Below are 16384 nucleotides of genomic sequence, written 5' to 3' on the forward strand. Positions count from 1 at the left end.
CTCCAGCTAATAGTATCTCGAGAGGTTACTAATGATGCAAGCCTTAAAAGACATCGAACATTTTAAAAGTTAAACAGTTCCCATTCAATCTAACATTCTCACTTCTAGAAGTGAGTGAGCCATGAAAATAATTTCCCACACAATGATTTATACAGAAACGTGCAAAGTCATGTTAGACACGATGGGCCGAACTCGGTGGCCAAGCAAACATCCGCCAGTCAGTGATGGAAAACAAGCAGGACGCGTCTGTAGAATGGAATGCTGCTCAGCAATTGAAAACAATGACTTCCGGGGCATACCAACAGACAAAACTCAGGAACAGTAAGAGGAGCCTGACGCTAAAGATTATTTAGTGCACGATTCCACGGCTACGACCTATGTACAGAGCCAGGAAATGTCAGTGGCAGGCTAACTAGAAGAGGACATTAATCGCAAAAACTTAACTGACGACTTTTGCAATAAACTATTTTAGTATTAAGACCATGGCGTAGCATGCACAAAGGTGAGACACCACGAGGAATTGCCATTGTGCTCTCACACGAAGACTCTATATGTCCATGCTGCCTCTCTACACTGTCAAAGATTGTTACAGTTGTTGAAGAAGAAAATACACTTACTTAGATCTCTGTCACATCTGGCTTCTTAATCAACCTAAAGATTATTCTCTCTGGTAAACACACTGGCATAGGAATCATTTAATTCCTTTCCTTCATAAAACCAAACCAAACTTCTTTGTTCTCTGAAACATAGACTAGGTTGCACATTATTTTGGCTTTTCTGCAAGATCTCAGGGTCTCTTTCTCTCTTTTTTTAAGCTTTGTTTGTTTATTGTGTGTGTGTGTGTGTGTGTGTGTGTGTGTGTGTGTGTGTGTGTGTGTGTGTGTGGTGTTTGCCCCATGGTGGCCAGAAGAGGGCATCGGATACCCTGGAGCTGTAGGTGGCCATGAGCCTCTGGATGTGGATGCTGGGAACTGAACTCTGGTTCTCAAAAGAGCAGAAAGCATTCCCGTCTCTTTCAAGGTCCCCTGGGAAGGGCAGCCTTGATAGTTTTCAGCTAGGAAGTTTTCATTGAGTGTTTATTGGTCAGGTGCAGTTAATCTAGTCCATTTGGTCAGTGTAATTTTCTTTCCTTATTAAATATATCATAAATATTATATTAATCTAATCTAAAGATATTATATTATATTAATCTAGTCTAACGATAGCACATATTTGTTGTCATAACTTTTGGAAGATATCGTAGTTACTATTACTGTGATAAAGCACCATGACCAAAGCAACCTGGGGAGGAAAGGGTGTATTTGACTTATGCTTCTGTATCCATAGTCCACCACTGAAGGAAGTTGGGACAGGAACTTAAGCAAGGCACAAACTGGAGGCAGGAGCTGGTACAGAGGCACTGCTCACTGGCTTGCAAGTCTTGACTTATTCAGCCTCCTTTCTTATAGAATTCAGGACCTCCAGTCCAGGAGTGGCACCACCCACAATGGGCTGGGCCCTTCCCCATCAACCACTAATTAAGAAAAATGCCCTACAGGCTTGCCTACAGCCAGACCTCCCTCCTCTCTGATTAGCCTAGCTTGTGTCAAATTGACATAAAACTCATTAACACAGCAGACATCACCAATCAATCACAGCACTTTTTATTTTTTTCCAGAGAACTTGGAAACCTTCTGAAGGCACTGAGCTGGGAACTCACAATGATTAAAATTAAATTGAACTTCTAGTTTCTGCTAGAGACAACGATTGCATTAACTTTACATTCAAATTATGATGCCTGAAATATTTGAAGCTGGGCATGATGCCACCCTGTCTTTAATCCCACACTTGGAAGGCAGAGGCAGTGCATCTCTGCAAGTTCAGGGCCAGATTGGTCTACATAGAATGTTCCAGGCCAGCCACAGCTACACCATGGGACCCTTTCTCCAAACATTTTTTTATTTTTTTACTCTTTTTCTCACATACTACTCAAAAAGTCGGGTACTATAGTCATTAATTCATGTTTAATTGATTGAAAGGTTTTCCTTATGATTTCTCTGCATTAAATTTAATCAGCTTATGCCATGGGTATGTAACAGGATCTTGCTAGTTTCCCAGGCTGGCCTTGAACGTGCTATGCAGCCCAGCATGGCCCTATATGATTCCCCTGGCTCAGCCTCTTAACCACTAGCACTGCCATGTTCACCTTGTATATTTAATTTTAAATAGTTTTAACCAAAATGTTGTGACTTTTTTTCAAGTTGGTACTTTTCCATATTTATAATGTTGTAACTGTAGAATTGCCGAGGAGAAAGAATTACTCCACCGACCAATTGTATGTAACCAACACGCGTGTACTAGACATGTAGAACTCCATACACATCCCTGGTATGTACGCTGATATGCTCACCAAGCTGTGTGCCCATCACTACACTCCCTGTCACCTCATCTCTTTATTTTAGGCTCCTTCCTTTAAACAGTCCCGACGTTTGGATTGCTGGGACTCAGTTGCAGACACTCACTAACTGAGCTCTAATTACACAGTACAGAACTGCAAAACCAACTGTAACCGATCGCCACCTCAGGCAGCAGATCCCGCCTGTCCAGCCAGCTTCACCGCCAAAAGAGAAGCTAAGCCCCAGCCCACAAAGCCCATTCTACACAAATCGTCCTATTTTTTTCCTACAAATTATAAGCCCTAGAATCTGGCTAAGGTCTGTGTGAAGACTTCTTCCCCTGCAACCTCAGCATTTTCATTTGCTCATCTCCCACTTTTGAAAGATCAGGATAAGATCTGTGTCTTCTTTCTTTGTAAGGAGAGAGTTGTATAATTTACTGGTCCATAGCTCCTGGCATATGATAGCATATATATGTATATATATGCATATATATATGTGTGTGTGTGTGTAGATATATATGTAAATAGATATATACACACACACACATATATACACATATATACATATATCTACATATATATGTAGATGTGTGTGTGTGTAGATATAGGTATATAGATACCTATATCTACACACACACACACACACTTGTTTGTTGAGTGAATAACTAAGTACGTTGCACAAAGACTTCTGGTCATGACGTCATACTGCTCTTCCTAGCTATTCTGGCAATACCTGTCCACTGCTGACCTCTGCCTGTCCATCAGCCTTAGCTTAAATGCAACTTCCTTTCATGTCTTTTTTTTTTCCTACCATAAAAATGTGGAACGCTTCACGAATTTGCGTGTCATCCTTGCGCAGGGGCCATGCTAACCTTCTCTGTATCGTTCCAATTTTAGTGTATGTGCTGCCGAAGAGAGCACCCTTCCATGTCTTTTTAATTCCCTCTGCTGAGTTAGGTGTTCCGTCCACACTGTAAGAGCCACAGGAAGAAGTTTCAATACCTCCTCCCTAGCCTACGGACAACCGCTGCAATGAAGGGAGTTTCAATATTCATTTCTGGATTCACCCGATTCCCAAGCTCGGTGACCAGTGGTAGTAAACGGGTATGCAGAATTTATGGAAGGAATGGATAAATGAAGAAAACTGGAAATGTAGTTTGTCTCTGCCAAAAGACAGAAAGGCACCCAGTCTAACCCGGTGCACTGGATTATGTCTACCTGTCTTGGAGCATTTTTAATTAACTGCATTGAGATGTAATTTACATAGTATAAAATCCACTCATTAGGATCTTACTAACGCCTTCTTGCCTCTCACACTTGGTAAGTGAAGGTCATTTTTTTTTTTTCTGATGATGAAACAGGGAGAAAAATCGAAGTAGTACCTTGCTGAGTCTAAAACAGAAAATGGACCCTTCAGGCCTTACGAACCAGGACTTGTTTTCCTGCCTCATTTTCCAACTGTGGCACCAAGCAAATTAACAGCCCCAGATCCTGATGTATAAAATTTCACACATACAATTTTGGCCCCTCTCAGGGTGAAATAAGATGGCCTGCTGTAACAACGTTGGTTCCCTCCAGCCTATGCCCTGCTAACCTCGGGCTCTCACGCAGCATGTCTGTTTCTCACCGTTTGTTCTGAGTCCATTTTTTAAAACACCCAACCTGCCTGCTTCCTTAGCCACCTCACTGTGTGATTTAGCTTTCCTGACAACTGAAACAGATCTGGTCCCTCCTCCCACTCAACCTTCGCCACAAGCTTTTGCTTTCCATCTCGTGAACGTTAGAAAGAACGCCCCCGCCCTCACCACTGGAGAACCGTGGTCTCTCCTCAGTTGCTATTCCCTTTCTTCAGTGCAAAGGTATTGTGAACCAAAATCGTATTATCCCAAACCTCTGTTCTTTGAAAAAGGACCACCCCCATTTTTATTATTTTTTAAAAATGCTTTTTTCTTTTAAGCCTCTAGTCTCAAAATCACCTATCTTTTCTTTGATCTGTTTCTAAAGTCCCTGGACGCCTGTATTCTATGTGTCTTTTATGTTCCGCTTCCCAGAGACCCACCGGTTCTTCCCCTGGAGTCACATTACATCAGCTTCACTAATGTACTACATATCAGATGTTTTATTCTAGGCAGTCCATTAAAAACCGAGTCTGGACACAGGTTCAATTTAACATGGAGGACAGATTGTCTAAGGTTAAGTACAAACTGTTCCGAGATGGGGGGAGGGGAGAGGACCGACAAATATTTATATTCATATTAAACATTATTTATATATTTATACCTGTTGACTTTGTGCTTTTTCTCAATGTTTCAGAGACCCTCGAGCTTTGGAGTGATTGAGACGATAGAGGAGGGTTTCCAGAAATTTCGCCCCAAATTAAAAGCTCCATCAAGAAGGCTGCTCCATGCGCTCAAGGAACACCCACCAACAAAACCCCTCTCCACAACCACCAGATTAGCTCACCGGCGAGTGAGACTGCAAGGTTTGGGGGCTCGGCTGTACCATTCTGTGCGGTGCATGGGGGAATTCGAGCCCTCTTTGCCATACTCCTCGGCTTGGTTCTGCTCCTGCCTCCCCTGCTCATGCTTTCCCAGTGAGTGAGGCCGGCGCTTTATAGCAGCCGCCTGGGCGGCTCCACCGGCTGTTTTTTGGCTCCTGCGCTTGTTCTTCCCTGTGCTCTCCGCAAAGATGCAGCTGAAACCGATGGAGATTAACCCCGAGGTAAGTGTAGCTTCTAGGCCGCCTTGGGAGCAAAAGGCTGGGCCTTCGCTACAGCTAGGTAGCTGAATCATCGAGTTTTATTATCATTTTCCTCTTTGCTTTTTCCTTTCAGATGCTGAACAAAGTGAGTGGCGTGGCGCGCAGTCTCTGTCCCTCTCCCACGGGAGCATCGCTGGAGACGCCTAGCCGGCCGCGCCCTGTGCTGTGGAGGTGGCCGGGTTGGGGCGGCCAGAAGGGTGTCGCCTCTGCCCTGAGTTATTTAGGGGTTTTGGGGTGACTGAGAAAGATCGATCTCGGGGAGGTGGCAGAGGATTGACCCAGACGGGAGCGAGCGCCGGGAACATATCTCGAGGGCGTGGCGACGGTCAGCGGACTCTAGTCCGAGGGCTTCGCGGGAGCCACGTGTGGGCTGAGCTTTGTGCTGTGTCACTGCGCGGCACGAAGGGTGGGCCGCTGCGGAGGCTCCTCCCAGACTCGGGTGGGGGGACCCGTGTGTGTGTGTTTGGTGGGGGGTGGGGAGTGGGAGGGCGGCATGCTGGAAGCTCGTGCTGACCCCGCCCCCTAGCAGGTGCCCATCATTTGTCCGGCTTTTTCCGGCTGGCTGCCCCTGTCTTTTTCCCTGCAGGTGTTGGCCAAGCTGGGGGTCGCCGGGCAGTGGCGCTTTGCCGACGTGCTAGGGCTGGAGGAGGAGACTCTGGGCTCAGTGCCATCTCCTGCCTGCGCCCTGCTGCTGCTGTTTCCCCTCACGGCCCAGGTAGGGAAAGGTCTTGGGTGGGCTGGTCTCAGTTAATGCACAGTGCACGCTGTACCCTTTTCCTGTACTGTAGGGGATAAGGATCCCTCCTCTTAGGGTGGGAGGCGCCTGTGTTTTCAAGATACCTGTTCATTGGTGCTCTGTTGTAATGGCCATTATTGCATCAATTTGGAAAAGAAGAAACCCATTGAGTCCCAAGTCTTATTTTTTCAGTTAGCCAGAGAAAGAACCCGAACCTATTTATTTATTTATTTATTTATTTATTAGCCTCCCTTCCAGTTGCAGATGGCTGTTGGTTTCCTTTTAAGGACCGTGCGTGGGCCAGGTCCCTGTTTGGTTCTCCAGCTCCCACCTAGCTGTAGACTGCCCCGGGCCTGGCTTGCTTAAGTCAAAAGGGTTCTCTTAATTATCTGCCTTTCCGTTAGATCTCCCCTCCCCCCTCCCAGCAGGCACACTGTTGAATGTTCCTTTTAGAAAGCTGAATCACTGGTGCACAGAATCTTTTCAACCGCTGTCTCTACCTCTCTGACCTTGTGGCTGGATGAAGTGGGGCTCCTCTAGCACAATCTCGGAAACACCTTTCATTTTCTGAAGCAGCCTTTCATCATTTTCCAACTTCCGCAGTGCAGGGATGCATGGGACTCAAAGACTGAGGGTCAGATAGAGACCAAACAGCAGGGTATGTGTTGTCCTGTAGTGTGTGGAGTCCCAGTAGAGCATCCATCCTCTGCCTCCTGTTGGCGCCCAGCTGCCTAATGACGTAAGAGGGGATGAAATTGGTAAAACTTGGAGGTATTTGCATCTCTGCCATGACTCCAAATGGTAGGTTAATTAAGTACCATCCTAAGGGCAGGCGCTCTAGAAACACTAAGCTGTATGGGAAATTCTAGGCCTTCGTCTCTGGTGAGTTGAAACATGGTGTGGTTTGGAAGATCTCAGTGACAAGTTTTCTAGTCAGAGCTTTTTTTGCTACTGCTCCATGTCAGATTGGCTTTCTCGACTGAACTGAAGTCCGCTCTCCTCCCTCCTCCCGTCATAGCAGTTTCTGGAACTGCTCTCCGGAGGAACCATGATGACTTGGAGGTTTTGAGCAGAGCTCAGGCAAGGCCTCTGGGAGGCAGTGGTGAGCCTCCTCGCTTGGAACTGCTCACTGGCCTCACTTTGCGCAGGCTCTGGTGGATGCTTTTAGAGAACATTCCAGTATGGTTGGGGTAATGTTTTGTCCTTCAGCTGCAGTCTTATCTGCCCCCCTGTATTGCGTACTTATTCTGCATATGTAATGGGTAAAACACCAAAGGACTTTTTAATGGAAAACAGAGCTTGTGTCTGACTTCTGTCCACAAGCTAGTTTAGAAAGCACCTCATCCTTACTAAGGTTATGTTGGGAAATCCTACATGAGCATCTTAATTCACCTTTGTGATGATGAGAACCAGGAATTATGCTCATGTGAGAGCTCAGTGGTCGTGTGTTTTACAGTGAGAGCTGATTAGCATTAAGAGGTATGAAAACCCTTAACAGTGAATGGGAAGGAAGAACATCTGAGCGCCAGTCCATCTTGTGAAGGCAGTCTTACTTCTCTCCTGTAGCCGCAGAGTAAACGTACAGTAAACACTAGACTAGGAGCCGAGCTGGCTGAGGTGCTGTGTGAATTCTGGCCTCGGGCAGTAGGCGTTTCTATGGCTGTAGCACCTGCTTTTTTTTTTTTGGTTCTTTTTTTTTCCCGGGGCTGGGGCCCGAACCCAGGGCCTTGCGCTTCCTAGGCAAGCGCTCTACCCCTGGGCTAAATCCCCAACCCCAGCACCTGTTTTTAATTGACAATTCCCCACTTCTCAGGCCTTCCAAACTCAATGGGGGGGGAAACGGACAGTCCTCCCGAGTCACTGTACAAGATGCTGACAGTGCTTGGTGGAAATCTGTTCATAGAGCAGCCTCCCCAGATAAGTGCTAATCTGTCTTCTGGTTAGAACGTCCCCTGTATTTCTGGCAAGGATAAACTAGTACCCTGTCTTTTACAAAATAAAAGTTTGGTCTTTTTTTGTTTGTTTGTTTGTTTGTTTTTAATCATAGTTCAGTACTTGTAACCAGTTGGCTTTACTTTTCTTTCTTTTTTTTTTGGCTTTTCTAAAATCAGGAAGGGGAATTCTTGCGTCTGCTTGTCCTTCCAAATAGTTGAGCCTTGTTAAAAGACATTGACTTGCACACAAACAGAACAGCTAAAGAATAGCGCAACAGACACCAGCTGGTATTAACCCGGGGTATTGATCAAAGCTTGATTAGAAACCTGTGTGAAATACAGTCATTATTCTCACTGAAGGGAGAAAACCCTGAACGGAGCTCTGTTTGCAGATGTCATGACTCCCCCCTCCAGCTAAAGGTTGCCGTGGTGTCTAGACAACCTTGGGCAGCATCCAAGTCAGTGCCTGCACTGCAGCATCAGGGTGGAGCCGCGTGGCCTGCTTGGGTGTGGGAGGGAGGCTGTCCTCCGGGCATGCAACAGCCTCTAGAACCATGGCGCTTGCTCATGGCCACACACCCTGCTTCGGATCTCTTTAGAGCTGGCTGGACCTGCTTTCATTTACAGATTAAAAAAAAAAAAACCCACACATTTTCTCCCCATTCACAGCATGAAAACTTCAGGAAAAAACAAATTGAGGAACTGAAGGGACAAGAAGTTAGCCCTAAAGTTTACTTCATGAAGCAGACCATCGGAAACTCCTGTGGTACCATTGGGCTGATCCACGCAGTGGCCAATAACCAAGACAAGCTGGAATTTGGTACTTGTGGTCATGTTTTGTTTTTTGTTTTTTTTTTTTTTTAATTTGTGTGGGTACATGCCACAGCATGCCTATGGGGGGTGGTCCTCACCTTCCACTTGATAGATGTTTGGGGGACCCACTCACCATCTAAGTCACCTGCTATTTAAACTTGAAGTTGTATGGGAAATCTAGGCCTTCGTCTCTGGTGAGTTGAAACATGGTGTGGTTTGGAAGATCTCAGTGACAAGTTTTCTAGTCCGGGCTTTTATTGCTACTGCTCCATGTCAGATTGGCTTCCTCGACTGAACCGAAGTCTGCTCTCGTCCCGTCGTAGCAGTTTCTGGAACTGCTCTCCAGAGGAACCATGATGACTTGGAGGTTTTGAGCAGAGCTCAGGCAAGGCCAGCTGCCTGTGGTCTCAAAGAATTCGGAGTTTTACAGTGACCATTTATTTCAGCAATATATAAACACATACACCCAGGTGGGACAGGACGGACCCTCACTCTGACTCTGTAATTTTGGCTAACATGGCTGTCCTTGAACTCAAGGCAATCTTCTTGCCTCATACCGGGACTTCCACATCCATCTTTAAAGTTGTTTGAAGCCTGTTAAATCACATCTGCCACTTAACCCAGATGTAGTGCTGTGAGGGAGCTCTGCTGTTCGTTTTGAGGGAAACTAATTCTCTAAGAAGTGTGGGCCCCTGTGTAATTTTTTTCTTTCTCTTTCTCACAGCTTTATGGGGCTTAGGTAAAAGAAAAGGAATACTTAAGGGCCAGCTGATGTAAAGATACGTGCATGTGTACACACACACACACACACACACACACACACACACAATAATGCTCAAAATTCTAAGGAACTGTGACATCCAGACATAGGGACCCTATCTACAGCGGTTCTATGCCATAATTGACAGAAGGACCAGAGAGCTGTGACCTGCTGATGCAGAAAGGGTAGCAGCAGGCTGGAACCCTAAAGGGGGAGCCACCAAGAGCAAAAGCAGGTGGAGGGCCTCATCCCTCCTCTGGTGGAAACCGAACGGGATGTAAGAGAAAGGTCTGTGCTTTTAAGCTTGTGAAAGGCATAACAGCCAGCAAGGAAGGTTATACTCACATAGCAGTTACGTGCAGTTCAGGCCAAGAATCAGCAAAGTTTCTTAAAATGCCAGAAACTCAACCTTACAGGCTCGGAGAGCTATGTGGGCTCTGACTTTAGCTGACGACTGGCCTTGGCTATGCTGGAAGCCCATGGGCGTTCGATGAAAACGTTATTTGTAGAAAGAAATAACAGTCCTTTGCCATCTTCTTATTTTGAATGGCTGCAAATGGTTACACATTGAGTATTCTGAGTACCGTTACTCCCGCAGGCCAAATGCAGTCCCAGCCATGCAGGACACTGAGACAGGATCACTTGAGCCTAGGCAAGGCCCCGGAGGGGCTTGTGTCCAAGTAACACAATGGAACGTTAGAACCATGGTAAAGCCGGGGTTCATAAGTTAATTCGATTCAGTCCTTCTCATGGAGTTAAGAGGATCCCCATCAGTTCCAGGGCTTGGTTTTTTTTCTTCCTCAGTGACAAGGGTCAAGTCCAAGGCTAGACAAGTACTATACTGTGGAGCCCGCACTCAGCCTTCCAGAGTTTAACGTGACGCCCAGTAACTGGATTTGTTACATCTAAGGCTGACAGTTCATACAGAGGTCATCTGAAATCAGTTATTTTTGTGATAGCTGGCTCTCCCGCCTCCCGACACTTACTCCCGTTGAGCAGGAATGGTGTTTAGCGCACAGGCAGCTCGCACTGGGCTCTAAGCCAGACCTGCATGCTAATGGCATTCAGTGTCTGTTTGCCACTCTGAAATGAAAACCAGGATTTGGGAACTGTTACTGGATTAGAATGTTACTGTGACACCACACGTGTAGTAGATGATGTGCTGGTTAGGCGGTGGGGCACGCCTTTAATCCCCTCACTCAGGAGGCTGACCTACAGAAACTGATCTCTGAATTCAAGGCCAACCAGATCTACAGAGCAAGTTCTAAGACAGCCAGGGCTGCACAGAAAAAGCCTGTTTCTTAAAAAAAAACAAAAAAAAAACAAAAAAAAAAAAAAAAAACTAAAAAACCAGTTGCATTGATTTAGGAAGTGATAGAGTCAGACACAGACACAGACACAGTAGGCACTGCTTTTAGGGAACTACATAGGCTCTCACAAGTACATGATTTAGCTATGAGATTTGAGAAGTGAGTAGGACAGGAATTGGAGTGTCAAGGACCCTCATGTACGCTGAGGAGTGGACCAGCCTGGCCTGATTGCAGCAGCAGGGAGTAGTTGGGAAGCTAGCCTGTGAAAAGGGATACCGTGTCCACGTCCCGGGAAGCCCCGTATAGACTGAGGTGGCTCATAGGACCAGCCGTGCAGAGGCCTGAGTGGGCAGTCAGTGTATGCCGGCTCACACCGTCTGATGTATGCTGATGCGTGTGTTTTCTTTTCCAAAGAGGATGGATCAGTCCTGAAACAGTTTCTGTCTGAAACGGAGAAGTTGTCCCCTGAAGACAGAGCCAAGTGTTTCGAGAAGAACGAGGTAGAGTGTGCTTCTGTGGCCACACTTTTAAATGACTCTGGATGGCCGTGTGCTAATGGCTTCCTCTCTTCTGCAGGCCATTCAGGCAGCCCATGACTCCGTGGCCCAGGAGGGCCAGTGCCGGGTAAATATGCATGCGCATACAGAACTGGGCCAGGCGCCCTCTGTCTCCTGTGAGGCATTTACAGGAATCTTTATAGCACTGCAGCAGTCAGCAAATGTTGCTCGCCAAGCCCAGCTGACATCAGAAACGTCTCCTCTGGGAACATTCAGACTTAATCTACACCCCTCAAATAGTTCCAGGACTCTACTTGGCAACTAGACTAAGTCAGTGGTCTATCCTGTGTTTAGCTTATAAGAGCTTTTGAGAGTGCAGCTCCAGTGCCAAAAAGGAAGTGGGCCATTGTGTGAGCAGACATCAAAAGCAGTGGTTCTCAACCTGTGGATCATGACCTTTTTTGGGGGGTTGAATGACCTTTGGGGGGGTCACCTTATCAGATATAATAACAGTACAAAATTACAGTTAGGAAGTAGCAACAAAAAATAATTTTATGATTGGCAGTCAGCACCCTGTGAGGAACTTTATGAAAGGGTCACAAGCATTCGGAAGATCAATTCGGAATTGATCTTCCCTAAGCCTGATGTCCTTCCCATTAAAAAGCACACAGTACCTAGGCCTGCCGAGCCGGGTCAGCCATTCCAGCGTTTCTGCCTTAGCAGGTTTACATGCGAGCTGTTGGAGTATATTCCACTTGGATAGTAAGAGCATTTTTTTTAAAATATTTATTTTTATGCCTTATGGGTGTTTTCCTGCATATGTGTATGTATATGTGTGTATGTACCACATATTAGTCTGGTGCCCCTTGGGGCCAGAAGAGGGCAGGAAATCCCTTGGACCTGAAGTTAAGGTGATAGGGAGCCACCACCCACTGATGGGATCCGAACACGGGTCCTACCCAAGAGTATTCTTTAACTACTGAGCCATCTCTCCAGCCCGAGAATGTATTTTTAATAAGTATATTTGCTACCTCACTATTTTTTTATGTTCTTGACTCTCTGCAGGTAGACGACAAAGTGAATTTCCATTTTATCCTGTTCAATAATGTGGACGGCCACCTCTACGAGCTCGGTATGCATCGCCCCACTTGGGATCTAATATGATTTCATGCATTTGTTCAGACTTGGTCTCTCCTACAGCGTTGTTGTGGGACTTTCTGGCTGTAGCATGCACTGATTTATGAAGCCAGAATGTGTATTCCAAAGAGAACATGGGCTGGCTCTCCGTTGGACTTAGTTGGGCTTCCTCAGGCAACTGAAATGCTCAATGGCTTTAGTCACAAGCCAGGGACAGATTGGCATCAGTTGTAGGGGTTCATGGCACTCCCCACCCGACTCCCTTATGTTCCCTAATACCCATTTCACCAAGGATCAGTACCTAAGTGTTAACTTGTTTCAGTAAAGTGAATTTAAGATTTTCGTTTATGAGAACAGGGTCTTTGTCTAGCCCTAAATGTCCTGCAACTTATTTTCTAGACCAGGCTGGCCTCAAACTCAGAGATCAGCCTGCCTCTGCCCCCTAAATGTTGGAACTAAAGGCGTGCGTTACCACGTCCAAGCTGTAAAGCGAGTTTGGGTCTGTTGAGCATCATTTCCGTTTGAAGCAGTAAAAAGGCATCTCTATCTTGGGAAATCCATTCATTTTCTTTTAATGGAGAAAGGTTTGCAGCTGTATCACCTCAGAGTTAAAGGCTCCCAGGGGCAAAGGAGATGGGAAAAAATCAGCAGTCACAAAAGGGCAGCTGGAAACCGGAGCAGTCTTTACTGTTGCCTAGAGACTGCCTGACTTTTGCACAGTTGTTTTCTCCAAAGCATGGGGGTACAATTAATTCCTCCTGTTAGGGTAGCTGGGTCGGGCCTGTGTGATCTCATCGACTGTAGACTAGAATTGTCAGCGACCGTCCAGGAGTGCTTCAATCTCATGCATCCTGTCGCTTTGAGATCAGACTCCCCTTGTGGGAGTGGTAGCAGCGTTTGGACGAATCTTAGAAATCCTTCTGGATCGGGCAGCTACCAGATTCTGGGAATGCAGAGGAGCGCTGACAGGCCTGCCTTCTTTGTTCCAGATGGGCGAATGCCTTTCCCAGTGAACCATGGCGCCAGTTCAGAGGACTCTCTGCTGCAGGTAATCCATCCCTGAGTGCCTCTCCTCCCTGCAGACACCTTTCTTCCGGCCGCTTTTGTGCCTTCTGACATTCAGGAACCCCGCATCACGTAGGCTAATAGCATTGTTTAGGGCTTAAAGATGGCTTTAGTCATTCTGTCTGCCTCGTTTTATAGCAGGTGGTTTTAAACCGGATCCTTAAAAAAAAAAAGCCCTGACTAATCTGTTTCGTGTGCCAACTTTAGTTAGAATTGGCTTGAAAGCCATTTTGTGTTTCGAGTGTGGGATTAAGGAGGCCATTGTCTCCTTGTCAGGTTATATACCCTCACTAAAGAGTAGAACATTAACTCTCTCCACCTTCCCTAATCCTTCCAGGATTCTGGAAGGGTACATCACCTTGTTGGGTATATGTTACAAATTTTGGCTAGGTGAATTATGTATTTGGTTTCCTTCCACGTAACCTACTGGTACCAGAACAGAAGATTCAGGACTACTTGGCTAGAGAGAGATGGTCAGTATTAAACAGAGTGTGCACTGCTCATGCGGAGGACCCAAGCTCGGTTCTCAGTACTCACATCCAGACAGCTCATAACTCCCCGTAACCACCTCGAGGGCACCCACAAGCATGACAAACCCACACATAGTCACACAGCTGACAGAAGGGGCTGGAGAGATGGCTTAGCTGGTGATGCGCTTGCACAGGCTCTGGGTTTGATCCCTAGCACCATGTGATAGCTCGTAACCGTATATAACTCCATTTCTGGGGAACCGGATGCCCTTTTCATGCTTCCAGGGGTGCCCGTGGCATCTAGACATGCAGGCAGGCTAAACAGTCACATAGATAAAACATTTGTTAAAAGAATGAAATCTTGAGGACTCTGTGTTCATTGTGCTAGAAGAGTGACTACTGTGAACTCCGTTCTGAACTGTCATAGGCCCTTTTAACCTAGAGCCGAATCTTTAGACTGGGATCATCTTGCTGTTACAAAGGTTATTTTTTTGATAGAATATAAGACGTTGAGGTATGACTTGACTTGTAGTAGCAACAGCAGCTACTCTTCGTCAGTGCTTGGTGTGCACACAGTGGGGGTCAGCGAAGGTTATCTGTGAGTAGCCAGAGAGAAGTATTCTGGCTTTGTGTGGCGGATGGCTCTGTGGCAAGTGTCCAGTGCTGCTTCTGTAGCTCTAGGCTCTGCTAGACGCTTCTAAATGAACATGTGAATCTACCTGTCACCAAAGGTTTGCTCACCTCACTGGCAAAAAGGCTGGGTTTAGTGCATCATAGCCTGTAGTTTATTGACTCCTGGGCTGGGTGATTCTCTGAGTTCTACCTTTGAGCCCCCGCCATGGTGCAGGAAGTGAGACTCCTTGCCCTTTTCTCAAAGACAGATCAATGCCCAAGGTCGCTATGAATTCAATGGTAGAACCGTGGTTCTTGGCCTGTGTACCTTGAGACCCTTCTTTATAAAGGACACGGCTTTGGAACATCAAAGATCTGGTCATCTCCTAGCACTCGTGGACCAAGTTATACCAACCCAGGCACATGGCACAACAACATGGAGTCATTCAGAGTGAGCGAGTCCAGGCTAAAGTTGAGCCTGTGGTATAGGGGCTAAGAGTCAGGATTTTTCCCTTGTCTCTGACCTCTATTAAAGTCAATGAGATGAACTGGAAATACCTTCCCTTTGGAATTTCTATATATTACAGGTTCTGTTTGGATATTAATACCATCCCTCCTTTTTAGGATGCCGCCAAGGTCTGCAGAGAATTCACTGAGCGCGAGCAGGGAGAGGTCCGCTTCTCCGCAGTCGCTCTCTGCAAAGCAGCCTAAGTGGGGAGAGAGAACCAGCCGCTCCCCCATCCCCGGGCAGGCGCGCGCTGCCCCGCCCTTGGTTTGCAGCTTTAGCACTTAACAACCACAGCTGTCTTCTTGCGTTCTACTGCCCCGTCCCCTCCACCCCACCCAGGCCACCAGGGAGCTCTGTGACAGCCACACCAGTGTGAACTTCAGAGGCTAAGCTCTTCCCCTCCTGTGTCTTGTACCTTGCTCTCTATGGTCTCTTTGGTTTCTGTAAGTTACGGCCTTGGATGTGGTTTGTCTAGTCCTCAAGAGGAAGAATAAAACTTTTCTGCTGGCAACAGGATTAGCTGGTTTTTATTCCCCCCTTGCCCACCCCCCATACACACACACAAATGTCTTCCATCTAATGCAGGTAAGATTACCATAAAATAGTATTGGCTTAGTATTTAATCCAGACTTTATTTCCATGCACTGATATTTCTACACATAACTGTAGAAACTTAATTTTTAAAAGTTCGGTGTAGCCTGGGTGTTGTGACTCAAGCTTGTGTAATCCTAGCACTAGGGGGTTAAAGCAGGTTTCCACAAGTTTCAGGCTATCCTGGGCTACAGAGTAGGACTTGTGTTGGCGGTTGGGGGTGGTGGTATAAGTGGGCAATTTTAAGAACAGTTTCCATAAAGTGGACACCCAGTTTTCTGTATCTGTATCATTGATGTTTTCTGTTGGTTTCATATTACATTTCAGTCCTGGTAACACTGTTAGCTGAAGGTCCCTAGCCTACTGTTTCCTCATTCACTGAATGCCATCTCTCTGGTCAGAGTCACACCTTACGCTGGGCTCTTTGGGACAGTGGCCACTGTTCCCACTTTTCCTCAGTTGATGGACTTGGATTATTTTGAGCAGGACTAAAACTAATGGGTAGTTTGCAAGTTGTCCCTTGATTTCAGATTTCAGATAGTGCGGTGGAGGAGGGCGCAGGCACACAAATGCCACAGTGAGTTCGTGGAAACCAGAGGGCAGCTTTTCAGGAGCCAGTTCTCCGCCCACCATGGTGGAGGCAGAGTCTCTGGTTACCGTTGCTGGGCTGCATATGGGAGCCTCCCGCTGTCCTCCTGTCTCTACCCCATCTCACGGCAGGAGAGCGGAGTTTACAGATTCACACCACTGCATCCGGGTTTTATGTGGGTTCTAGGATCAGATGTCGTTCATTGTATTTGCTCAACCATAGCTT

The 16384-nt window shown here is 46.5% G+C and overlaps 1 protein-coding gene and 1 non-coding gene across 2 annotated transcripts; one reads left to right on the plus strand and one right to left on the minus strand.

The window, feature by feature from the left end:
• Window positions 1-3191: 3191 nt before the first annotated feature.
• LOC116913037 lies at window positions 3192-3298 on the minus strand. The gene has a single exon (XR_004389574.1). It is a non-coding gene; the product is annotated as a U6 spliceosomal RNA (small nuclear RNA).
• Window positions 3299-4979: 1681 nt separating this feature from the next.
• On the plus strand, window positions 4980-15495 carry Uchl1 (ubiquitin C-terminal hydrolase L1). Its single transcript, XM_032916359.1, has 9 exons — window positions 4980-5098; window positions 5211-5222; window positions 5724-5852; window positions 8477-8627; window positions 11105-11190; window positions 11267-11314; window positions 12253-12319; window positions 13314-13372; window positions 15096-15495. Exons 1-9 carry the CDS (start codon window positions 5066-5068, stop codon window positions 15180-15182), a joined length of 672 nt encoding a protein of 223 aa, XP_032772250.1. The 5' UTR covers window positions 4980-5065; the 3' UTR covers window positions 15183-15495.
• The last annotated feature ends 889 nt before the right edge of the window (window positions 15496-16384 follow it).

The sequence above is a fragment of the Rattus rattus genome, chromosome 11 (genome assembly GCF_011064425.1).
Source record: "Rattus rattus isolate New Zealand chromosome 11, Rrattus_CSIRO_v1, whole genome shotgun sequence".
Classification (NCBI taxonomy): Eukaryota; Metazoa; Chordata; class Mammalia; order Rodentia; family Muridae; genus Rattus; species Rattus rattus.